Source organism: Eubalaena glacialis, chromosome 15 (genome assembly GCF_028564815.1).
Source record: "Eubalaena glacialis isolate mEubGla1 chromosome 15, mEubGla1.1.hap2.+ XY, whole genome shotgun sequence".
In the NCBI taxonomy this organism is placed as follows: Eukaryota; Metazoa; Chordata; class Mammalia; order Artiodactyla; family Balaenidae; genus Eubalaena; species Eubalaena glacialis.
The window spans coordinates 53,543,968-53,570,548 of NC_083730.1; the positions used below are offsets into that span (position 1 = coordinate 53,543,968).

The following is a 26,581-nucleotide window of genomic DNA, read 5'->3' on the forward strand; positions in this document are numbered from 1 at the left end:
GAGCTGGGAGGAGGGGAGAGGAGCCGTGTGGCTGTCCTCCCTTCTACATGGGCTAATTTGGCTCTGCTTCGCCAGCTTTCCTGCCCTGAGTAAGGTCACAGTGATGAGGGCTGATGGCATGAATGTCAGTCTTTGGAGGGCCAGGACAACTTCAACCAGTCGTTATTACTCTTATTATAATTTCCCTGCCGCAGCCCTTCTCAGCTGGACAGGATTGCCTCAAAGCCTGTGCTGGTGAGTGTTTAGAACAGATGTGCAGATCCTCATACTCGGGAGCTTGCCAGGGAGAAGCCATCCCAGTGCTGGTGATCTGGTTGCTCAAACCATGCTCTTTTCTTGCTTAGGGTCAGCAGTTGGAAGACTCTGCAAATCTAAATTGAGGCATCTGGACAGGACTGGCCTTGGTTTCCTACCCAGCACTTTGATCTTGAGCCTTCCCTAACTGCTTGTCAGGGTTTCTGTCTTCACTCAACACAATGGAATAGAGATTGGCCGGGGGTGTCGGTGAGGAAACACACATGGATAATCAGACTCGCGTGGAATGAAATTACTCAGTTAAGCAAACTGGAGCCTGTGGGTTCCCTCCCGCTTGGTTTGGCTCCAATATCATGTAAGGGATCTTGGATCCATAGGGAAAAGAACGTAAATGTTGATCTATCAATAGAATGGAGACCCTTCCCCTAAGGTTCCCTGTCACTGTGGTTAGAGGCAGTTCTCCTCTTTCACATGGTTTTCTCATCAGAGGTGATCAGAGTCCGATTGCAAGGATTACTTAAGATGTGGGCGCAGTGGCAAAATAATAACCCCCTCCTCTGCATTTTAGTTATCTTCCTGCTCCATCTAAAGATGTTTTCCATAACCCTTATAAAATGACTTATTAAAGCTGGGCTCCAAGGGGAAAACTTCATGACGCTGGACTTAGCAGTGATTTATTGGCTATAACAGCAAGACACATGCAACAAAAGAAAAAAATAGACAAATTGGACTTCATCAAAATGAAAAACTTTGGTGTATCAAAGCATGCTGTCAACAGAGTAAAATGGCAATTCACAGAATGGGAGAAAATATTTGAAAATCATCTATCTGATAAGGGATTAATATCCAGAACATATAGAAAACTCCTAAAATTCAACAACAAAAACCAAACAACCTGATTGAAAAATGGGCAAAGGACTTGAATAGACATTTCTCCAAAGAAGATATGCAAATGGCCACTGAGCCCATGATAAGGTACTCAATATCATTAAGCATTAGGGAAATACAAATCAAAATCATGAGATACCACTTCGTGCCCATTAGGATGACTGTTATCAAAAAAATAGAAAATAACAAGTGTTGGTGAGGGTGTGGAGAAATTGGAACTCTTGTGCACTGCTTTTGGGAATGCAAAATGGTACAGCTGCAATGAAAAACAGTATGGTGATTCCTCAAAAAATTGAAAATAGAGTTACCATATGACCCAACAAAAAAATTGAAAGCAGGGACTTGAGCAGATATTTTGTATACCTGTGTTCACAGCAGCATTATTCACAGTAGCCAAAAGTTGGAAGCAATCCAAGTGTCTATTGACAGATGAATGGATAAACAAAATAGTATATCAGTACAATGGAATATTATTCAGGCTTAAAAAGGAAGAAAATTCTGATACATGCTACAACATGGATGAACCTTGAAGACATTATGTTAAATGAAATTAGCCAGTCACAAAAGGACAAGTCCTGTATGATTCTACTAATATGAGTTACTTAGAATAGTCAAATTTATAGAGACAGAAAGTATTGGTGCTTACCAGGAGCTGTAGGCTGGGGAGAATGGGGAATTATTGTTTAATGGGGACAGAATTTCAGATGAAAAGAGTTCTGTGAAAGGATGGTGGTGATGATCGCACAACAATGTGACTGTACTTAATGCCACTGAACTATACAGGTAAAAATGGTTAAAATGGTAAATTTTATATGTATATTTTACCACAATTAAAAAGATATGTTTATAACTCCCCTCCCCAGGCTACAACAGAGATTTTCTTGAGGATTATATGGGGGAGGGGGATACGTTCTCACTCGCCTCACTCAGAGCCCTTTCGGGTGCTGTAAGAGGTGCATATTTAATTTAACTGAATTCATTCCTATGCACTCGTGTAAAAAGGGTGAGAAAAATAGCAGTTCACTGAGAGCAGGCCAACCTGCCCTCTGTAGTAACACGTGCATTTATGCCCCCAAGTGAGGTTCTTATTCCCATGCATCTTACAAGCTGGTATTCTAAGCTGCCTGTTTTTCAAACAAAAAGGCCCCTAAACACAGGTCAGCTACTTTATGTGATGAGCAGATGAAGGAGGGAGGTGGCCTCCAAGCTGGTGCTGGAGATACTCTGGCAAAGAGGGAGTCTGGTCCTCTGCCCTCAAGGAGTTGGCCAGGGAGTTCCCTGGAGGTCCAGTGGTTAGGACTCGGCGCTTTCATTGCCAAGGGCCCGGGTTCGATCCCTGGTCGGGGAACTAAGATCCCGAAAGCCAATAGATGCAGCCAAAAAAAAAAAAAAAAGGGTGTTGGCCAGTTAATGACAGAATGATAAAATTAATGTAAATAAACACTCAAATTTATCTCATGCCAATCAATTTGTGAATATATTCATTTATATGTACACATAAACATATTCAAACACCTCAACCGTCTTCCCAAAAGGATGTGTTGTGGCTTAAAAGAATAATGATGATGAAAATAAGATAAGCATTTCGCATGAATAAAATTTAAAAGAAATCTAGGTCAAGGGTAACTGAAGAAGAACTAGATGAGACCACAGAGAGACTTAGCACATAGAAATTTATGCTATAATATCTTATGAAATAAATACAGTTGGGCCTTGGATTCAGCTCTCATCTTTCTGCAGCCGAATAAAGAAGTTACGAGACTCTCAGTGCTTGTAAGAGAAAAGCGGGTTGTTGCCGCAGACATGCTTCTTCCTTGCTGTCATGTCAGGTCCTGAGTCCTCATAAAGGGTAAACTGGGCTACTTAGGGTCTTCAATCACGTCCTTATAACAAACACAATGGTAACCTGATTTCTGGGATTCTTAGTGCATTTTGGAGGCCTAATGACAGCACAGTTCAGTAGGAGTGATTCTCTGGGGCTAAAATCTCTGCTCTCCAATTATCCAGCTCCCTTCCTGTAGGAACAGTTATTTCTGGCATGCGTGATTTTGATGAAAGCTAGGCAGCCAACAGTTCAAAGGTACATTCTTTGGCAAGGGCCTGGCGAGCAATTATTGTATATTGCAGATTAAGGCCACATCCACATATTTAAAAATCACCCAAATTGAAGGTAGGATTGATGTTTTTCTATAAAAACTTAGAAGTTGACCCAGGACTTGGCTAAGGGAGTCATCCCCACTCCTACAGCGTGACCCGAGGCCATGCCTGTGGGCAGGGCCAGGATTTTCCATAGAAAACTGTTTTAAGTCAGTTCCAACACCTGAACAAATAACAATCAAGGCTTGAAAATTCCACTCTGGGAAGCATGGGAATAATGAAAAATCTTAAGTAATAGTTACCAATTTCTCTTTACATCCAGAGAAAAATTTCCAATGGTACATGGATGCAATGTTAAATTATAAGTGAATGTTAAAATTTTAAGAATAAATTAGTTGCAAACTGTGCCCCTAAGTAATGAAATGAATTGGACTGTAGGGTAGTTGAATTTGGTCAATTACATTTTGTGTCAAAAGTGATAACTTGGGCTTCATGGTAGTTGATCTTGAGCCATTTTTCCTGATGAAAGATGGTGGGGACCTTTTGTTATTGAGGCCGTTCCTAGAGCCTTGATGTGAAAGAACAGACTTGTTTTTCTGTTCTCTTTAGCAGCAAGCTAGTGTCTAGATCGTCTAAAAGTGGTTTCAAATTATTAAGAGGCAGGTTAAAAAGGAGAACCAAAATATATCCTTCCTTTTTTCTCATCCGTATAACGGGAATGTTAATAGTATCTCCCTCATAGATTTATTATGATGATTCAATATGTAAAAGCAATTAAAATGGAGTCTGGGGGCTTCCCTGGTGGCACAGTGGTTAAGAATCTGCCTGCCAGTGCAGGAGAGATGGGTTTGAGCCCTGCTCTGGGAAGATCCCACATGCCGCGGAGCAACTAAGCCCGTGCGCTACAACTACTGAGCCTATGCTCTAGAGCCTGCGAGCCACAACTACTGAGCCCGTGAGCTGCAACTAGTAAAGCCCGCGCACCCTAGAGCCCATGCTCAACAACAAGAGAAGCCACCACAATAAGAAACCCGCACACTGCAACGAAGAGTAGCCCCGGCTCCCCGCAACTAGAGAAAGCCCGCGTGCAGCAACGAAGACCTAACACCGCCCAAAATAAATAAATAAATTTATTAAAAAAAAAAAAAAACGCACAGTAACAGCAGTAACATTTTTTAAAAAAAACAGAGTCTGGTACATAGTAAGTATTCAATATATCTTAGTTATTATTGTTATCATATTTCAGAACTTTTTTTTGGTTTTTTTGGCTGCACCATGCGGCTTGTGGGATCTTATTTCCCCAACCAGGGATCAAACCTGTGCCCCCTGCAGTGGAAGCGTGGAGTCTTAACCACTGGATTACCAGGGAAGTCCTCATTTCTCAGAACTTTTGTCTGATTTCACAAAAATAAGTCCTGCTGAACCTCACTCCATAAAGATAAAAGGCAGGTTTTCTAAAATAATCAGTCACTGGAGTCTCTTGAACTAATAACGTAGTTCAGACTGGGGCTTCGTGCACAGAGGTAGAGGCCAAGGGAAAATCAGTAATCATAAATTGCAGACTGCCTTAATACTGTTTTTGATAGATCTCTGTGGAGGCTGATAAAATCAGTCGTAGAATTACTGTTTCTAAAGCCTGTTAGCTCCTCCGTCGAAAAAATGGCTTGAGAAAATCAGATTAAAAAATTTTTAAGTGGAAATGGAAGATATCCCTTTAAAAAATGGCATAGAGTTTACTCCGAGGTCATCTGTTTTAGATCATACCAGTTGTATTGCTGGAGGAAGCAGACTGGCAGGATTTGGAACACAATGGTATTGGACTTTGCACAGTTGTAGGTCCAGGAAGTTTACACTGGGGGCTTGCTGTAATTTGGCTCCTATAACATCGAGGCTGGGAGCGTGGGCGTTGCCGTTACTGGGTTGGAGTCATGGAGTCATACCCAGAACTAGTTGTGAGCTCGCCAGCAAGCTGCCCCATCACTCTAAGCTTCAGTTTCCTTGTCTGTAAATCAGGGCAACAAGCATCCGTGGATACAGTTGTTGAGATATGGTTTAAATAAGAGAATGCAATTAAAATAATTAGCACTGTGCTGAACACATTGTTGGTATCTATTATTAGAGAACTTTAATATCAGTTCTGGGGACTTCCCTGGTGGTCCAGTGGTTAACACTCCACGCTCCCAATGCAGGGGGCCTGGGTTCGATCCGTGGTTGGGGAAATAGATCCTGCATGCATGACTCAACTAAGAGTTCGCATGTCACAACTAAGGAACCCGCATACTGCAACTAAAGATCCTGTATGCTGCAACTAAGACCTGGTGCAGCCAAAAATAAATAATTAATAAATAAATAGTAAAAATTTTTTTTAAATTTAAAAAATCAAAAGGCAACTTTCTTTAAAAAAATTAAAAATAAAATAGAATAAAAAATAAAATCAGTTCTGTATGTGTAGATAGATCCTTTTCCAGAATCTGATCAGAATCTCCTAGGGGGATGGAGAAACCTGTCCATGGTTTATAAAATTGAGAAAAGTAAGCCTCCTTGAAGTCTAGAGTTAGGGTCTAGAGTCACCCTAAATCTTGTTTCCTTACTGATTTTATATCAAGGAGGCAAAAGCATTTTAAATCAGGGCTTAATTTTAAATAAATAAGATCCAGGTTGCCCTTTCATTTTCATGGCACGTACTACAGGATTAACCTCTCTAAGATTTTCTGTGCTATCTTCTTAGGCTCAGACCTAGAAGGCCAGGGCCCATGTTTTCCAAACATGAGCCCAATGGATAAAGCCAATTAAAAAAAAAATCTCTTTAATAATCTTAAAATACATAAAGAATAATTGAAAATATAAAAGTTTAAGAGGGATAAAAAGAAGCACAAAAGATGAAAAACATAGAAAATAATTAAAATAAAGGATGATTTTAAAAGGAAAAAAGTTTCAGCTGAACTTTTAAAGGAGTAGAGAACGTTAAAAAGGCAAGAAAAATGTAAGGTGAGAGCTCAGAATGAAATGAAACAGTGCGAGTTAGAACAAAATACTAAAATAGAGCAGAGCTATACAGTTATAAAAGTCTTAAAGACAAGGTAAAAATATATACTCCCAGGGACTTCCCTGGTGGCACAGTGGTTAAGAATCTGCCTGCCAATGCAGGGGACACGGGTTCAAGCCCTGGTCCGGGAAGATCCCACGTGCCGCAGAGCAACTAAGCCCGTGCGCCACAACTACTGAGCCTGCGCTCTAGAGCCCGCGAGCCACAACTACTGTGCCCACGTGCCACAACTACTGAAGCCCGCGTGTAGAGCCTATGCTTCACAACAAGAGAAGCCACCACAATGAGAAGAAGCCCGTGCACCGCAACGAAGAGTAGCCCCCGCTTGTCGCAACTAGAGAAAAGCCTGCATGCAGTAATAAAGACCCAACGCAGCCAAAAGATAAAGAATAAATCCATCTGGAAGTGGTTGGGCAGCAACATCTGCTTAAAGACCCACTTAAGAGTCCTCGAAGCTGGAATAATTTCCCAGCTCAGGGTCCTCCATCGAGGCCACTAAGCGTGGGCTTGGTACCTCTTAATATTATTGACAGCCTTCATGCCGTGCTCCTGCATTATTTCCATCATTCCTCCCTATAGCTCCAGGTCGTAGATATTGTTATCCTCATACTACAGAGGAGCAAACTGTTTGGATACGTGCCCTGCTCCACTAGCAGATGATGGAGCTGGAGCCTGAAGCCCAGCTGATGCCAAAACCCATGCATTATTCTTGATCTTTTTCTGCTTTCCAGGAGACATTATCAGCAGCAGCAACAACAAAGACAATAGCACAATCCCTCGCCCCTTAATCCCTCCCCTTTACCTTGTCAAGATTATCTATCAAATTAGGAAAGACTGCTGTTCTTAGCAAAGAGCCCAGCGATAGTCAACGTGCAGTGGGTAATCTGTGTATCTTGATAACCCACTGGAGTGTTACATTTTTTTATATCTTCTCTCTCCCCGCCCCCCTTTTTGGGGGTACAAAGTTGATCCCAGTTATCCCATCATTTACCGCAGTTCAATCTCCTAAATATTTCCCTCACGTGACCACTTTTCTCCATCTTTGCTGCCACTACCAAGTTCAGGCCACCGTCTTGTCATTCCTTGTATTAGTTTCCTGTAGCTGCTGTAACAAATTACCACCTACCTAGGTGGCTTGAAACAACAGAAATTTATTCTCTCCCAGTTCCAGAGGCCAGGGGTCTGAAGTGAGGACCAAGGTGTGTCAGCAGGGCTGCGCTCCCTCCAGAGGCTCTAGAGGAGAATCTGCTCCTTGCCTCTCTCTTCCAGCTTCTGGTGGCTGCTGACACGCCTTGGCTCGTGGCTGCATCATTCCAGTCTTTGCCTCTGGGGTCACATCGCCTCCTCCTCTGTGTGTGTCAAATCTCTGCCTATCTCTTAGGAGGAGACCTGTGTTTGCATTTGGGACCCACTCAGATAATCCAGAGTAATCTCCCCACCTGCAGATTCTCACCTTAATCACATTTGCAAAGGCCCTTTTTTCACCCTATGAGGTGACATTCATGGGTTCCAGGGACTAGGATGCAGCTATAGTTTGCAGGGCCGTTTTTCCGTCTATCACACCACTGAACTTTTGCAACCATCTCTTCCTCCTTTGTCCCACCCAGCAGTCCAAGGTCCCCTAAACACACAGATCAAATTATGCACGGTGGGCTTTAAACTCTTTAGTGTCTCTTATGGGCCTTGGGATGGTCCTGATTCCCTGATACGGCCCGTGATTACCTCTCCACCTTCCTCTCCCCACTTTTCCCTTCCACACTATATTCCACCCCACTCAACTCCCCCTGGTTCCCCGAGGAGGTGGGCTTCCTCGCTCCTCTGGGCCCTTGTGTGTGCCTCCAGCCCTCTCCCGCCTTGTCTCTTTTTGCTGGGCTGATTCTTTTTTTTTTTTTTCTTTTTTCCCTTTGGCCGTGCCATGCGTCATGCAGGATCTCAGTTCCCCAACCAGATATCGAACCCACGTCCCCTGCGTTGGGAGTGCGGAGTCTTAACCAGTGGACCACCAGGGAAGTCCCTGGGCTCGTTCTAGTTCATCTTTCTGTTCCCGTTTAGACTTTGGACTTCACTTCCTCTGAGAAGGCGTGCTCTGCCCACGCTGGGTTGGTCATGCCTTTCGGTGCGTTCGGTCAGAGCTCTTACCTCAATAGGGACAGCCTCTCTATCATGTGTCCACCTGTTCACAGGATGTGTCCCCTGCACCTGGCATGGCACCTGACACACAGTAGGTGCTTAATAAATGATGAGAATACCCGTGAGAGGGGAACCTCTACATCCACCCTACTGAGCACAATGCTGCAAGCAAGAACACTGATCCACGCAGAAGAGTTTTTGCTGGAGAGGAATATCAGTGTGAATGCCAAAAGCTCCCACAGATCTCTATTTTTAAGCATAAATCAAGAATTATGTAATTATGAGATCCAAGAAAATATTTTCATGCTTATTCCTTTGTTTTCTTTCAGGCCGTTCCTATGTTTCTCACTTTGCATAATGTAGCCGAAGTTATCATCTGTGGGCACCAGAAGTGTTTTCAGAAAGAGGTAAATGATTACGCAAAAGGCTAGTTTCACTTCCCTTGCTTGAAATTTCAAAGACGTGCTTTTTATGTATGGTCCAGATTAGTGTCTGCCTTTTCCTGCCATCTGTTTCCAGTCAAGCCTGCCTGACGGTGGTCACTAATTTCAAGGATCATGGTTTTGACATCCCTTCAGTTCACCAAACATACGTGGGGATGCTTGTGCGTCTGAATGGACCTCAACCCCAGGCCAGCGCTGAGCCAGGGCCTGGGAGGCCGAGGTAGAGATGACTGTGGGCCTGGATGGTGGGGGGGGGCCATTCCCCCCCTCCCCCCACCGCATCCCAGCACCATGAGGAAATATTTGGCGAGCTTCCCACAGGGTGCTGGGAGCTTTAGCCCACCCTGGGGACATCCTCTTTTCTTCCCGACCTCAGGTCTGCCTTCCACCAGTTGGAACATGTTTCCTCACCTTCCGGGCCTCCATCCGTGAAAAGGGGAGAGAAATGTCACCCACTCAAAGAGTCGTTGGGAGGACACCATGCAGCACAGGTGCTAGTAGGTGCTCCCAACACTTTCTGGCACATAGTAGGTGCTTTGTACCTACTATGTAGTTTAGCTATGATTTTTAACGTTATTGGTGGTTTTAGTTTGGTGCCTCTTTTGAGAGTTCCTTTTTTCTGACATCTGCCTGTTTCAAATGACTTCACATCAAAATTTTGAAACTTTTAAGCTCGAGAGAGGCTAGTGGGCCATGCAGGAAGCACACTTCTTACAGGTGTGCCGGGGACAGAGAGACACCTTTCCTGTGGCCAAGGCCACTCCACACACCACCGCTCCCGGGGGACCTTTCTGACACATGGATCTGATCATGTCCCCCTACATACAGCCCTTCAGGACCACCCAAAAGCTACCTGGAGGCCTGCAAAGCCCTTCGCCACCTGGGCCCCATCCACCTCTCTGGCTTCAGAAATTCCAGCCACAACCAAACTTCTCACTTTCCCTAGACCATGTCGTAGTGTTTCTCTCCTCTGATCTGTCAGCAAACCTCTTCGTGCACCCCTGTCCCATTCACTCTATGAATATTTCTACGTCCCTGTGTACGTGGCCACCCTGCCAGGCCCGGGTCTGCAGTCGTAAGCAAGAGGCATGATTGCTGCTCTTACAGAGCATCAGCCCAGAAGGGGAGACAGACGTTAAACTAAGAATTAGACCCACCTGCTCGATTGTGTGGCCAGAGCAGGCCACTCTGGGGAGGTGACATTAAACGTAGACAAAGGATGAGCAGGAGTTAGACATGGGGGTGAGGGGAGGGCTCCCTGGAAGAGGAAGCAGCAGATGCAAAGGACCAGGCATAGGAAGGGACTTGGTGGAAGTCATTCTGGGCTGTGTGGCTGGAGCTTGATGAGAAAGAGAGGGGGTGCTTAGGACGAGGCTGGAGACAGGCCTCTGGGGCTGAGCTAGGAATTTGGGATTTATACTGAGTGCACTGGGAGCTGGGAGGAGCCGGATGGGTTATAAGGCCCATAGACACTGAGCAGCTTCACAGTGTTAAAAGCTCCCCCAGTTTCTGCGGAGGAGAACGGATTACAGGAGGCGAGGGAAGCCTGTAGTGACTCCAGCGAGGCTCCGTACTTTAGGCTAATCTGCCTGCAGTGGGAACCTTCCCTGACACCTCAGGCAGCTTGGGCACCTTCAGCTGACATTTTACTTATCACACCAGCTTGCAATTTCCATATTTCATCAATTCTATCATGTGCTTCTTTTTTTTTTTTTTTTTTTTTTTTATTCAAGACCCATTTATTCTCTAGTTCTGCCCACATGGAGACACCCTCCTTGAAAAGGGGTTGAATCCTTCCGTTCACTTTAACACCCTGTGCTGAAAACATGTCTTCCGAGGTTTCAACTCCGAGATCCACAGCCTTAAAGCACTGATGCTTAAACCTCATCTAGATTTCTCCCCTTGGATGGCGGGAGATGACCCAAACACAGAGAAGAACAGCTCAGGACTGTGGACTATGCTCGCCCATTAGACCTTGCAGCTCCCTGACCAGCCGGCTGGAGCCAGGATTAGAGCCCTGAGACGAGGGGCCCCTGCTGGGCTGCCGCCCCCGCCCCTAACTCCCGTCCTCTTCACTAGGCTGGCTGTCACCTTTAGTTTCCCTGGAGTCTGGGGCTTCCAGACGGTCTCTGCTCACACTTCTGTATCCCGCTTGCTGCCTCAGCACTGCTAATTCACACCAGGGGGGAAAAGCACACAGAACTGCTTTTCAGCACACCAACGTTCCACACCAACGTTATCTGATAAGCCTGCAGGTTCTTTTTCATCACAGGACACTCCCAAGGCCATGACTTCCTCCGGCTGCCCACTGCCCTTGCCAGCAGACTGGATGTGCGTGGCCACCGTGCTGAGTCGGGCACACCCCCTGGCTCCCCTCCGGCGCGCTCTCCTGGAGAACTGAGGGCGGTGCCCTGGGCGCATCAGCAGGATCTGTCCTGAAGCCAGTCCTAGAGTGACAAGAGCCACACCTGCAGGTCTATTCCACTGACCAGACGCACAGGACCGAGCTGGGCCCACGGACCTTGGTCTGGACTGTGTTGGCTGGTCATTCTTGCCTAGGTTCACAGGCCAACAGCCGCTGTCCTTCCTTTCTTGCTCATCACTGCACCAGCGGGTCACTCCTACCTGCTGCCGTCACACACCTGGCAACTTCGTGTTCCGGGGCCAGCCAAGAACTGAGACCCCAGCAGGCCCCTAGTTCCCAGCAGTCAAACTCCCCATTAAACTACTGCTGCCTAGCCGTGTTCTCGAGACTTCAGAGCCGGGAAAGTGCGGAGAGAATAGCAATCCGCGGCGCCCACAGCCCCAGACCCACGATGCTCCGCGGAGGCGCCGGAACCTCGCCGCACCCACCCGCGCCAATACAAGGAACCTCTGCGCCCGCCTGTCCCGCAGACCCGGACGCACATCCGACCACTGCGACCCACGATGGAGACGCGCGGGGCGGGGCTCGGCCGGCGGCGGGCGCTGGGGCGGGCGGGGATCCGGGCTCCGGCCCCGAGGCCGCGCGAACCCAACACACCGCCCGCCCTCCCTCCCCACCCGCCGCCGGAAAGTATCATGTGCTTCTTTTTTTCACATATAAAATTTTCACTATCAGGACTTCCCTGGCGGTCCAGTGGTTAAGTGCTTCCCCTGCAGGGGGCACAGGTTCAATCCCTGGTCAGGGAACTAAGATCCCACATGCTGCGTGGTGTGGTCAAAAAAATAAATAAATAAAAATAAAATAATTTTTTAAAAAATAAAAAATAAGTTTTCACTATCTGAAATCAGGGTGCTTTTATAGTCAATGGTATGTCCTGGTCTAATGTTTTTGTTTTTGTTTTTTTCTTAGTAGTATAAAAAGTACTAATTTTACAATCAGTGGCATCTTAAATTCAGCGAAATACAGTATGATTTTCCCTGTGTCTCTGCCTGCTTCCAGCCCTCTCATTGCAGTGACCCTGTGGTTGGGTTTTTTTTTGGAGCCCCAGGTCTCAGCCCAAGGACTGGAGCTGAGCTGAAATATTCTCTAACTGGCCACTTAGGTTCCAGGAGCTGCTCAGGTTCTGGGAGACTAGTCAGGCCCTGACTCAATTCCACTCAAATTCCAAAGAAGACTTCTTATTCACAAAATGGATACCTTTTGTGTGAATTAAAAATGAAGATTTACCTGGTCTAGGGATGAGATCCAGGCATCTTCATGGGATACTGCTTCTTTCTTTTTTTTTGGGCCGTACCACGTGGCATGTGGGTTCTTAATTCCCTGACCAGGGATAGAACCTGCACCCCCTGCATTGGAAGCGCGCTGTCTTAACCACTGGACCGCCTGGGAAGTCCCTCCATGGGGTATTGCTTCTTGATGGACAAGTCAGATCAGGTAGGAGAAGGTGAGGGAGGTACATGGGACTGGAGGGTCCTCAGTGTATTTCCACCAAGCAGAGCCCAAGGGCCAGCCTCCCAGACCAAGAGGACCTTTCCTCGGAAGCAACTGGGTGAATACCAAAATATTGTGAATCTTCAACTCCATTTCATTACTGACACAAAACAACATCATTTCTTGTCGGGGAAAATTAGGAAACAATTGAGTGGGTTACATATCTATTTAGTTATTTAAAAAAAAACTCTTTCTTTCCTTTACGAATATCATAAGATATAATAAGTTGTAGAAAATGCAGAGAAAAAAAATGTCAGAAATCAACTGTGGTCTTACTTCTAGAGGAAACGACTTCATTCTTTCAGTTCAGACATACGTAGAATATTTACAGAAATGATAAAATACGTCCTATTTTTCCATTGATCGATTTGTTGGAATCCCTAAATGCATCATTTCTCTCCACATGGAACGCAGTGTGTTGGCCGGTCCCTGTTTGCAGATTTGTAGGTGGTTTCTAGTAGTTTGGCGTTAAAATCTGCTCTGTGATGAAGATGACCGTGATATGTTCTTCATGTGATTTACATTCCTGATCATTCAGCCTGGAGCCGTGACCAAGCGACCGGGTGTCATGAGGAAGATGGTTGGACGCCGCCTCTCAGACTTGACCTGTGACTCCGGACGAGGGCTCTTTGGTCCGTTATGTGTCAGGTTTCCCTAGAATGGCCTTGGGAGAGTAGAGTTGACCTCTTCATGACCTCGCTCCCAGATGATGAGAATAAGCTCTATCTGGGCTGTGGTTCATTGTTACCATCCATAACTAGTTCTTTGTGTATGTGCACACACACACACACAGTTTGACTCTAAGTTAGCGTGTGGCTTGTGGAATTAGTCTCACTAACTTGCAGATATATTTGTCACGGTTTAACCTTAGAATACTGCTATTCATTCATTGGTTCGCTCAACATTTATGAAGTATATGCTACATGTCAAACATCTTGCTAGGTCTACAGCTACAGATGTGGAGAGACACATTTATCACCCTCCCAGAACTCAGGCTGAATGGGGAGCTGACATGTAAACAGGTGCTGGGATGCCCATAGAATGTCCTATGGGCTGGAACAGGCGTGTGAGTGCACTGGGGGGCAACCGCTGGTAAGTCTGCTTGCAAGGGCCAGATTTGAACCCAGTCACACAAATGGGTAGGAATTTTCTGGTCACTCCAGGCAGAGAGGAAGCAGCCAATGAAGGCCAGTGGCCTGAAAGGGCTGGTGGGTGTCACTGCAGGACTGGCTGTGACAGAATAGAGTCCAAAAGGGTCAGGGTCTGGAGCTCGATCGCCTGGGCGCACACCCTGTGATCCCGAGCAACTTACCTGATTTCTCTATGCCTCAGCATCCTCATCTGTAGCACGTAACCCAGGACTGTACATTAACCTGTAGTGACACGAGTCAATGTGTGTCGAGCACCTAGGACAGCACCAGCAGTCCTCAGAGCGCGTTAGCTTACCCAGAGCGGCGTCAGCTACTTACTGTGACTTTGACAAGGTGACTCTTGAGGAGTTATAGTGACCCACGCAGAGCTGAGATGTCGTTGGGACTTATCACTGGGTGATTTGGGGACCGAGGGGCTTGCGGAGGGGAATCCCGGACACAGACTCCTCGGGTGCTCTCGGAGCCTTGGGGGCTGGAGCTCCGTAATGAATTTCTCGCTGGTTTTCACTCTCCATGTCTCAGGTTCTGGGCTCCTGTAGTCAGAGGAGGTCAAAATAAAAAGGACTCTCTCCTCTGTGGGATGGGCAAACTCCTTCAGGCACTAGGGTTGATTTGCTGCCCTGTAACGGAAGCCCCCGAGCACCTGCTGGTGAACATGTCACTCATGGAAGAGTTGAGCATCCTTTTTGTTTCCATCCTCTCCATTCCTTCTCTTCCTCCAAACTCTGGAGAGGTCAGCTTTATTTAGCTCAGAATCTTTTAGTGATACGTTTTCCCATGTTGGAGGCAATTATCCAGGTGGGAGCCAGGTCACCTCCGCGTGTGTCATCCTTTCTGTACTGAAGGGATAAGTGTCCCCACCGGGGGGCAGTGGAGTCAAGGTTGGCTTTGCCTTTGGTCTCTGCTGAGGCTGGTTCCACAAAGATGAGAGATAACGTATAAGAGATAACAAAGGATCTAAAGATGGGAGCCACTGCTTTGTACACACACATCGTGTGTTTATTAAAACAATGCATTGTGGATTATTTAGTCACACATGAAAGCTTAAGATAGCCTTCATAACAAAACACATGTTTCTCTTGCCAGTGCTTTACTTTTTTAAAAAATTGAGATACAATTGACAGATAAAATTATATTTGTTTCAGGTGTTCAGTATAATGATTCAATGTTTGTATATATTTCGAAATGATCAACACAATAAGTCTAGTTAACATCCATCACCAAGCATTTGTTTTTCTTGTGATGAGAAGTTTTAAGATTTACTCTCTTAGCAACTTTCGAATATATTCAATACAATACGGTGTTGTTAACTATAGTCACTGCACTGTATGTTACATCCCCAGGCTTTGCTTATTTTATAATAACTGAAATTTTGTACCTTTTGAGTGCTTCATTTTTAAACAATATGTTCATAGTTCACACTTTATCTGAGCTGGAGTAAAAGAAAATTGCAGTTTGTCCTCAACTAGCAAAATAATCCTTCTGAAATGTCCAGAATTAATCTATTATCCTGCCTGACCATTTCCCCTGTCAAATATGAAAAAAATCTATGCTTCTTCCTGCTAGAGCTTTCTTCCTAAGTGTCAAGGACTAATTCCCTTAAACTGACCAATAAAAAGGAGGTAACAAAGGTAGAGTATGCATTAGAATTTCTTCATTTCAGGGAGCTCTAAACGGCAACTTTAGATTTCCCCAATCTGCCCTTTTTTCCTTCTCTCTAGGGGTGGAGTCAAATGTCCCTTCTCCTTTTTTCTGTTTCCTAATTTACACATCATACCAGAGAATTTATAGCAATGCTCAGGGTCAGAGCTGGATTAATGAAAGGAAAATTTAGAGACAGACCGGAAGAGAAGTTGAACAAGAGCTTAATTTCTTTTCCTACACAGGGTACATTGATTTCTCTCTCCTTTTCACGGTGTGTAAGATATTCGAAGGCTTGGGTGTGGCATCATTTTGCTTTTTTGTGGGTAAACATAGTTCTAATGGTGAGAGTGGTAAAACTACTCATCCAGAGTGCTTTGCTGAAGTGACTCAACTCTGGACCTCTGAGTCATCCTTCATTTGGTCCAAGCAGAAAAAGCCTCAATAAATACTGGAGTGCAGCAAGTTGTTAAGCCCCCAATAAACTTATTCATAGTTTATGTGCCTCTTGATCTAAAATATTTACTTTTAAGGGGAGCAAAAAAGAGTTTTTAAAGACTAATTGTACGTCTCTTTATTTTCATACAGAAAACATCTCCTGCAAAGATCTGTAGGTAAGTTTAAAAAAAACCAAAAAACAACAACTTCACAAACATCTAAAATAGAAGATTTAACCTGATATTAACTTCGATGAGAAACCGTCTGTTGACAATTCATACTTGAGAGTTGACAGAGGAATTTATTACAGACACTTATATATCCCTATTTTGTGTCTTATTCTCAAATTTGCTCTTTTTTTTTCTGAAATATTTTATCCCTAAGGGGAAAACAACTCGTGCTAGATTTCAGCCATTGATGCCCAGAATTTCACTAAGAGTTGTGCAAGACTGATGAAGAATGAAAATGGAAAAATGGAAATGACTTAAAGTTTTAAAAATAATGTTTGAACCTCATTGGGTTTTTAAGAATTCCCATGGTGGAGAAAGTACTGCCTGCGAATCCACGGATCTGAGTCGTGGTCTTGGGCCACACAGCACCGTGACCGTGGGCAGGTTTCATACCTCTCTGTGCCTCAGTTTTCCCAGCTGAAACATGAACTGGGCTGGACCCTCTGGCAGGTCCCTGTGCTCCTGTTGTGCTAATTCTGACCTGGATGCCTTGTCCTCTGGTGGCTTCCTGCTTCCTTGGCAGTAGCTGTGAAGCTCGGTCCTGAAGATAGAAAACCAGCAGAATGTTTTGATACGTGGATTTAGGACTTTTTGTTTCATATATTTCTGGGCTTTCATCCAATCTCCTTTTTTTTGCCTTTATTACAGGCTGCTACTTGAAGAAAAAAAAAATCCCACTGTCAGGACGCATCCTCTTGTTTAAAATATTAGCAGGTGTTAAAGAGAGGCATTAAAACCCATTTATGCCTGATGTAATCAGGTGTTGCTCAAGGCCAAGTTTGGTGGGAAACCAGGGGCTGCCTCATACCTGGCACTTCTCCCCTCAGCCCTGAGGGCTTGTCTGCTTGAGGGGATCTAACGCTCATTGCCTGTGGATGGGGAAGCATCCTGCATCCTCTAAAGCCTCTGTCCACTGCAGGCAGACACCAAAGCCATGAGGGTTCTCCTCTCCCCCAGCCTACAACCTGCCTATTCCTGTGCAGTCCCAGAAACCCTCCTGGACAACCTCCCTCCTCTCACCCGACCCTGGCCTCCGAATCCCTCAGCAGTCGGGTGCCGGGGGATCGTCTCAAGGCTGTTTGCGTGTGTGCCTTTAAAGTTGGCGAGGCTATAGGAGCGGGTGGATTGGAGTGGTTAGAACCGGTCCCGCGTTGTCGTGCCCTTCCTGAGGCCCTGAGGCCCCAGCTCTGAGGGTTCCTCTGTGCCCATCCTCCTGCCTCAGGCCCAGCAGCCGTGCTAGTCTTTTAAGGGGTACACACTATGTGTGATGACGACAGTGAGGACTGTGTGTGTGGGGGGGGTTGTGGACAGAATTGATTAGCATCACTATTGCCAGTGTACTTAGGTGATGAGTATCAGGTTGTCGTGTATTACGTATATATATGTAAGTAATACAGAATTTGATACGTATATAGAACATATACTGGTGTGAGATGTCATATGATAAAGTCCCCTAACAGTGAAAATGCTGTATTCACTGCCCCCGTTTATGTCTTTGATCCTTTGCTGTTCGCCACGTAATGCAATGGTCAGAAGGGACCCAACCCTGAATATGTTGTTGCATCATAAAATGGAAAGAGGGGGAAAGAGCATGTGGTCCTTTGGGTTTTGTGTTTTCTGGTGCCTTTCTTTAGGAGGAGAGAATGATTGGGAAAAGCTATAGGCCAAGATATTTTGGTATATGAAACCCATATAGCATCTAAAAACCACTGATTTCTAAGCCAAAAAGTATCTCCAAATCGACTTTCCAATGAATGAGAAAATGTGAAAATATCTGTGATTGGCAATGTTACTTTTTTGTGCAAGAATTATAAAAAAAACCTTTTGTTATGGAAATTTCTAAAAAGATATAAAAGTAGACAGAATAGTATAATGAAGCTCTGTAGACTCATCCCCCAGATTCAACAGTTTTCAATTTAAGCCTCTACCCAGCGCCTCATTTCAGCAAATCCCAGGCATTGTAGCATTTCAGCCATAAATATTTTGGTATGTATAAGAGATTTTTTTCTAATGAAACTTTTTTTGTTTGTTTTATTTTATTATTATTTTTTTTGGCCACGCTTCGTGGCTTGCAGGATCTTCGTTCCCCAACCAGGGACTGAACCCCTGCCCTTGGCAGTGAAAGCGCCAAGTCCTAACTACTGGACCGTCAGGGAATTCCCTTATTTGGGAAAAAGTTTAAACGGATAGAAAAGCTGCAAGAAAATTACAATGAACTCCCATATACCTTTTATCTAGATTCACCCACTGATAACGTTTTTTGTATTTGCTTTCTTTCTCTCTCCATATATACATATGTACATATATATCACATAAAATATGTAAGAATATATACATAATTATTCTTACTCTTATTTTTTTCTGAACCATTTGGGAATAAGTTGCAGGGGTTATGACTCTACCCCTAAATACTGCAAAGCGTATCTCCTAAAAATAAGCTCTTGTATAACTACAGTGCAATGATTAAGTTTAGAAAATTAACATCGGATACAATACTGTTATGTAATATTGAGTCGATGTTCAAATTTGGCCAATTATCCCGATATTGTCTTTTATAGTAATCTCTTCCCCCAAAGATGTCATGTCTCTTTCGTATCCTTTAATCTGGAACAGTTTCTCGACATTTTATTACCTTTCATTGCCTTCATAGTTTGAATAGTGTAAGCCCATTGTTTTGTGGACTGTCCCTGAATTTGGGTTTGTCTCAGTGTTTCCTTGTGATTCAGTCCAGGTTATGCATATTTGGCAGGAATACCACATGAGTGACATTGTGCCCTTCTCAGTACATCATATCAGGAGGCACATGATGTAGCTCTGTCCCACTATTGGAGATGTTAAGTTTGATCATTTGGATAAGGCGATAAGTTTGCAATGTGCTTTCCATGGTGTTTTCTTATTGGTAAGCGGAATAACTGTAGTCTGCTTGCCCAATTTTCCACTAGTGTATTTTTGGGGATCGGTAGTTTAAAGAAGCCTCCTTTTTCATATACTGTTTTTCTCAAGTGAGCCAGCTGTGGTTTTGCACATGTCCTGCAAATGCCTGTCTCTGGGAAGATGGCTAGCCAAGCCCCAGAGAAGAAACTGGTGTCAGCAGAGCACATAATTGAAAACTACATGGGTAGTGAGGTTCTCAGAGGATGAACGGGGGAATTGGGTGTGGTCTCATGAGATCTTTGCCTCATCCGAGCTCCAGTCTGTGTATTTCAACCTCCACACTCTCCGGGACTCACCTTTGATGTTGACAAGTGAAGCTGCGTGTTTACCTCCTCTCCACAGTGCCCTCTTCCTCCTGGCTGCCGCAGGGTGCCTGCCCTTCAACGACTCCCAGGTGAGTTCAGGCAGACTCACTTTGCCTTCCAGGTATCTCTGAAGCCTGCGTGGATGAGCAGAATTTCCGAATCCTTCCTTTGAGAAGCAGGATAACCCTGGTCTATACAAAGGCATGTAAAAGCAAACTTTTGGGGCCCTAGGGCACCTTTTGGCCAGGCCAACAACTCTCCTGAGGTCTCTGCCTTCTCCCAAGGCTGCAGCAGGGGAGCCCGCAGACCTTGGGCCTCTGGGTGCCGCGATGGGGGCGGGCCACCCTCTGTACCTGCTGGGAGGACCTGCATGTCCAAATGACTCCAGCCCCACACACTGAGGCGAAGTTGATTTTCTTTTCCTCTCATCCCAAGGGCCTCATCTGCACAGTGATTTTCACTTTGTCAGACTGAGTTTTTCTTTATTAGGCATTGAGAACCCACCCCCACCTCCAGGAGTCATCTCATTTCGGGCTCTTTTTTTTCTTTCTTTTCTTCCCCAGCATTTATTCAGTTTCCATCAAGTGTTAGGCACCGAGTCAGGCTCTGGGGGCACAAGGAGGAATTGCCGTCATCCAGGCAGAAGTCGGAGTCTAGTCGGAGCAAAGGGGAGGGGGCAGACGATGAACAGATGATTATAACACAGGGAGGCCAGGGCTCTGTCCGGGGAGGTGTGGGATCCTTCAAGGCTCAGAGCAGGAATAGGGAGCTTGCTGTGTGCCAGGCTCTGTGCCAATGCTTTAGTGCCTTATTTTATTTAATCTCACAGCAATTCCACAAGGGTAGCAGCTATTATTATCTCCATTTCATAGCTGAAGAAGAGCGAGGCCCAAAAGGTCACCAGCTAACAAATAAGTGGGGATTTTAGAATTTAACCCAGATCTTTCTTTTTTCTTTCTTTCTTTTTTTTTTTTAAGTCACTGATCCTTTATTTTGTTCCAGTTAATATATCAAGTATTAGTAACATGAAAGCTATCATATATTGAACACTTGTGTGCCAGGCACTGTGCGAAGACCTTTGTATACTCTGTTTCATTTAATTCTCACAACAAACATTGAATAGTTAGGATTCGTATTTTACAGAAGAAGAAACAGACTTAGATTAAAATAATTTTTTCAGCTGCTTGGTATAGTCAGTGTGTAGATGGTGGCACAACCAGTCTTCAAACCTAGACTTGTCTGCCTCCAAAAGATATGTTTTTAATTACCATGCTAGTTTATAGCAGATGGGCAATAGTCTTTTGGATGTGGGGAAGGGAAGGGGGCAAGAGAATTAACCCAGATCTTTCTGATGCTGGAGCCAGGCTCTGCTTACTGAACCTAAATCGTGAAGGGTGAGGAGGAGCAAGCCAGGAGAAGAAGGCAGGTGCGGACAGAGCCCTAGAGGTGTCCTGAGTGGCCTGTGATTCAACTTTATTGAGCACCTACTATGTGTGCGTCCCTGGGCAAATTCCTGCCCTCTTGGAATTAATCATCTAGTGCGGGGTGGAGACAGAGACAGGTCACAAGTAAAACAGAGTGTGTCAGGTGAGATAAATGGAAAAAATAAGGAAGGGCAGAAGAGGCGGGAGTGCCCCTCAGCTGAGTTGACCAGGGACGTGCAAGTTCTCTTTCTCTGGAGGGGGATGGGCAGTGGATGGGACTGGTTGGGTTGACAGGAGCTTGTCATAGGGATTCTTGGGTGTCCTGAGTTTGGATTTCATCCTGAAGTCACTGGGGAATGACTGGATTGATTTTAAGCAATAGGCGGCACCATCAGGTCTACTTTTTAGAGATGCAGTGCTGGGGAGTGGGGGGATGGGGAAAGAGATGCTGGAGGCAGGGAGCCCTGTTAGGAAATGTTGTAGGCAACTGGGTGAGAAATAAGGAGGGACTGGCCCAAGGGCCCAGAGTCCTGCCTGGCACCATGCCTGGCACTGTGCATTGATGTTTAGTGTTTCTGATCCCGTTTGTCTGTACTTACAGCCTTTTTTTTTTTTTTTTTTTAATCTTGTGTTACAGTTTGATCCAGATGGTTATTTCTGGGCTGTAATTCACTTATTCTGCGTAGGTAAGGGTTTTTTAATCTATTTATTTATTTATTTATTCATTTTTGGCTGTTTTGGGTCTTTGTTGCTGTGCAGGCTTTCCTCTAGTTCTGGCGAGCAGGGGCTACTCTTCGTTGCGGTGCACGGGCTTCTCATTGCGGTGGCTTCTCTTGTTGCGGAGCACGGGCTCTAGGCGTGTGGGCTTCAGTAGTTGTGGTGCACAGGCTCTAGAGCGCAGGCTCAGTAGTTGTGGCGCACGGGCTTAGTTGCTCCGCGACATGTGGGATCATCCCAGACCAGGGCTTGAACCCGTGTCCCCTGCATCGGCAGGCGGATTCTCAACCACTGTGCCACCAGGGAAGCCCCGTCAGTAAGTTTTTAAAGAAGTCTTACTGAAACAATTGAGACTTATTATTCCTTATCATATATCCCCTTTTTAGTGATCCTGGACAGTAGGAAGATTAAATCCAAGGTGTCAAGGTTAAAATTAAATGAGCATTTTTCTGGTTTGATTTTCCTGTTTTGGAGTTTTCCTGAAATGTTTGCAGTTTCCATAGAGTCTCACCTTTCTCGTGACAAACATTAATTAACTCGCCAGGGCCCAGGCTTCGCTTGCTCAAATCCACTTGTGCAGTGCTGGTTGGTCTTCTCTAAAAATGGTGAGAAGAGATCCAGATGCAGAGGTTTGTGTCAAAAACACTCTCTTTCAGCAGTATACCAAAAAAAAAAAAAAAAAAAAAAATTAAGTGGGTGAAATAAAAGGATCATCTACTTTATTTCAAACCAATGTTTCCTATCTGTAGTCTTAAGGGGAAAAACAGTGCCCTGACTTTGTGACACATGGGTCAGAAGTCCAGCGGTGTTTCTCATGTGCACCATCAAAGGAAATCCAGGCTTCCTGTTAATTGTGTCCTTCTGGGGACCACGAGCCTTTCCAGACCAGCACTTTCTCTATGAACTGCATCATCTGGGGGATTACCGAATGTGCATCCTTGAAATTCTCCAAAGTGCTCTTGGTTACCCCCTATTGGCTGCGGGTGACCCTTGCAGGGAAGAGGGGCCCTTCTCCCTGCGGATTTCATGCTTCCCAGGAAGCACGAGCCGCCCCCTCCACAGAATGCCACGTGCCAGTGACTTGTGTTGCTTCCTTTCCAGGGGCTTATAAGATACTACAGAAATCCCAGAAACCCAACGCGTTAAGGTAAACTTTTAAAGTTTGGTGAGTCGTCATTTGGTTAAAGGAAAGGGGTGAGACCCACGGGGTCTTGAACTTCCTTCAGCCAGAGACTCCATGAGTCCAGGATGGGGGGAGGGCAGCAGGCCGGGTCCATCAGTACCTGAACCACCGCCAGTGATGTGCGAAGAGCCTGGAAGTCTCTCTCCTCTTCCTTCAGGGCGGCTGTTTAGATGACATTTTGACAAAAATTGCGTGACCGGCTGCCTTGGGCCCCAGTTCACTTCCTGCAGCTCAGAGGCACAAGTCTTTTTTCTTGTTTCTCCAACCCCTTCCTAACCCAGAAGTCTCCCCCGTCACCAGCTCTGTTCTGGGGTAAAATGAGGCCTTTGTTGAGGGCAGTCAGTGGAACAGAGTTGCTGAATGTAAATGAAGAAGATGAGAATTCAGGCCTCGGTTGGGCTGGAGCCGCCAGGTCAGAGCCCTCCACTGGCCACCTGGCCCCTGGGTTTCGGGGCCGCCTGAGGGCCACAAAGAAAGGTCTGAAGGGACTGACTCCTGGGAGAAGGTTATACATGCTGAGGGTATGTGATGGGTCCCTAGAGCACCATTTTTTCTTTGAATAAAGTGTTTTTTCAGCAAGAAGCCAGTAGAGTTGTTAGATAAAATACAGGATACCCAGGTAAATTTGAATTTCAGATAAGCAGCGAATAATTTTTTTAGTTTAAGTATGTTTCATGCAATATTTGGATCATACTTATACTAAAACATTATTCTTTATGTGAAATTCAGATTTATTTGGGTGTCCTGTATTTTTATTTGTCAAGTATGGTAGCCCTAGAAGCCAGTCCAGTGACCTGAGAGAGCTGACACTCTTTTTAAAATGGCAAATGTACACATAATCGGCCACAAGTGAAAATGCATGTGATAGTACTAAATTGGAAATGTTTTTAAAAAACGAGCCAGGAAATGGTTTTGAATATAAAGTACTTTTCTTAGTGTTTATTAATGATTTATAAATGTAGGAACTTGTACATAGATCTAATTTATTAATGGAAGAAAATGACTACTTTGTGTAAAACACATATTATTTCACCTTTTATTTATTTATTTATTTTTCTCATTTCTTAGTGACATTGACCAGCAGTACTTAAACTATCTATTCAGGTAAAATATAATTTAAATTTTCAAAGAATAACTCATATTCTTCTAGAGCTAATGGATTTTTATTTTCCAATAATGTATATATTTTCTATTAATTAATTTTTTTATTGGAGTATAGTTGATTTACAGCATTGTGTTAGTTTCTGCTGTACAGCAAAGTGAGTCAGTTATATCCAGTAATATTTTGATAAGGGAGATCTGAGCCAGTGTGCCTGCCTGCCAGGAAGGCAAGCTAAATAATTGGTGAGATGATCAGAATTGCGGAAACTAAATAGTAGTCCTGCCGTTAGGCCAGGCAAGAAGCGCTTCCATCCAGCCCCGCACTTCAGAGAGCCATGCCTCTCCCAAAGGCATATGGAGTCTGTAAGTCTAAGAGCCCACACCCTTCCTTCTAGACTGGGACTTGGAATTTCCTACCCAAGTGGATTCCAAGGCCTCCCTGGGTCTGTCTTCTTAACTCATTCCGAGACCCAATGGATGTCCAAAGAAAGGCTGTTAGTATGAGGGATGTGGATGGAGGGTGGGCTTGCAGACTGAGGTGTCCACACACACACATGTTTGAGGTCCTTGGGTGCAGGATGGAGCCTGGTGTCGGGAGAGAAGAGGGTGCACTGGGAGCCGGGAGCCAGAGGCAGGATCTCTCCACACCGCCACCTTCTGACAAGAAGCTCCAAGGACTCCACGAATTCTTAATTTTAATCTGGACTTTCAGGTTGCTTTGAAGGTGTATTTGTTAAGGTAGGATGAAGTTTGAGGCTTGATTTATAATATTTAAGTGTAGTATATGGATTTCCATTTGTACCATTGCCCCAAGCCAAGTAAAGAATAGGGGTTGGCTGCTAAATAGAATAGCTGGGGAGTATTCTTGCATTCTGAGAGTCCCACATGGTGCACTGAGGGGCCTAATTGAGAAATTGAGGTTTTGCTGTCCAGAACTCAAGTTTACCTAATGCAACAACATTCAGTCCAGAGGACCAAGGTCAGAGAGGTGCCTCTCAGCCTTTGGCCACATGGATTTCTGCAGGAAGTTAGCTTAAAACGTTCAAGAGCTGTGTTCTCTACCTACAGGTAAAGTTCCTAAATATCTTAGTATTTATGAAAATACCTTTTTGAAGACAGGATTCAACCCAAACATAGCTGGGGCCTCTTTTGTACTCAGTGGAACAGTCATTAGTTCCACCCTGCCCAGACCCACCAGCTGCCTTTTCAAGAGATGTTTCTGGAAATGCAGAAGACTCTTGGTGTTTGAAATGTTTCCATGACATCGGAGTACTTTAGACAGTTCTTTTTCCCCACAGAGCTTATAGCCAAGGCGAGCAGCAGAGGGTTTTGGGGGTGGAAAAAAACAGCCGCTGTGACCCCCAGCTAGTTCTCCTGCCCTCCCCCCTCCCCGCCCTCCCCCGTGTGAGGGTGTCACTGCCTGGGAGCCAGGTGCTCAAGGCTTCCTGCCTCAGCCCGCTGCACACCCTGCCAAAGCCACGCTGCTGTTTCCACGTCTTCTTTCAGTACAAGTGATGAAGATGAACCAGGGCTGAGATTCGATTTCCCACAGGCCCTGGGTATCAGCATCCAGAGATCTGCATTCACTCAGCTCTGTAGGGCAGCTGTGCCTGTAGGTGCCAGCCCGGAGCTCTGCCTGCTGGTTTGAAAACATAGGGAGAACCTGCTATGTATCTGGCCCTGCTAAATACTTGAGCTCCAAAGGTGAATAAAATATGGTGCTTGCTCCCCAGGACATCACAGTGTAGGAACTAGGAGGGTGTAACTCTATATTTACAAAATTCAGACATGGACTAGAGAGCCAACTCTTTTATTTAATTATCTCTTATTTTTAACTCCCTAGTGTTTTCTTTTAGAGTCACCCTTTGGGGTGATTCCGATGATGGCATTTGGGATACCATGTCTGGCCCTGGGAGATGTTTTGGGATGGAAAGGGGCCCCTCACATCCTGCCATAGGAGCAATAACTTCTGCTGCTGAAGTTGAAGCCGAAAGGGGATCCAGCGAGATAGAATAATGGAGTCTGTACAGGGTATGTGTTTTCCGGAGAAAGAAGAGACAGCAAGCAGACAGCCCATGAGAAGGACAGGAAATCTCCAGTCTTGTTTGTAGTGTGTGTAATTTTTTACAGCTAGCTGCCTGTAAACCCTTGTCTCACAAACCTACAACTTCCGAATGACCGGAATGTGACTATTCTTGTGGCCGTTGTCACAACCCTCCTCTCCTCCTGCCTCTTTCTGTGATGCTGCTCCTCTGAAAACCATCAGAAAAACAGAAATGATGCTGGGAGATAACCCAAGAGCAAGGCAGGGCTGATGAGCTAACATTGGTTTCCCTGGCTATCATGTCACCAACTGGAGATTTGTGGCAGTGGTTCCTGATCCTGGTACTTTATAGCTTCTGGGAGCCATAACAAATAAAAACAATGGATGCCCGGACCATACCCTTAGAGATTCTAGCCAGGATGTTACACTATTTGGATGTGTATCCAGGGTTAAGAACCAGAGCAGGCCATCCAGTGCTTTAAGAAAACATTCCTTCTTATATTTGAATTAAAAGTTTCATTCCTAACCTCCAACTAAATCAGCTGCCTGCGTGGCATGAGTTTTGATGGAAGAGGGTATGGAAGGTGGGCTTAGGACCGCACAAAGCCACTTGTAGACAGGCGCCGGGAGATGGGACA

General features: G+C 45.2%; 1 protein-coding gene across 1 annotated transcript in view; it reads left to right on the forward strand.

Annotated features, from left to right (window-relative positions):
• The window catches only part of TMEM241 (transmembrane protein 241), a gene marked incomplete at its 5' end in the record, with an annotated part of 104,389 nt that overhangs the window by 27,601 nt on the left and 50,207 nt on the right, over positions 1-26,581 (forward strand). The window contains 6 exons of the mRNA XM_061169237.1: positions 8,746-8,823; positions 16,156-16,181; positions 19,512-19,563; positions 21,536-21,584; positions 22,717-22,762; positions 23,867-23,902. Coding sequence (XP_061025220.1) covers positions 8,746-8,823; positions 16,156-16,181; positions 19,512-19,563; positions 21,536-21,584; positions 22,717-22,762; positions 23,867-23,902 — 287 coding nt within the window. The remainder of the gene's footprint in view (positions 1-8,745; positions 8,824-16,155; positions 16,182-19,511; positions 19,564-21,535; positions 21,585-22,716; positions 22,763-23,866; positions 23,903-26,581) is intronic.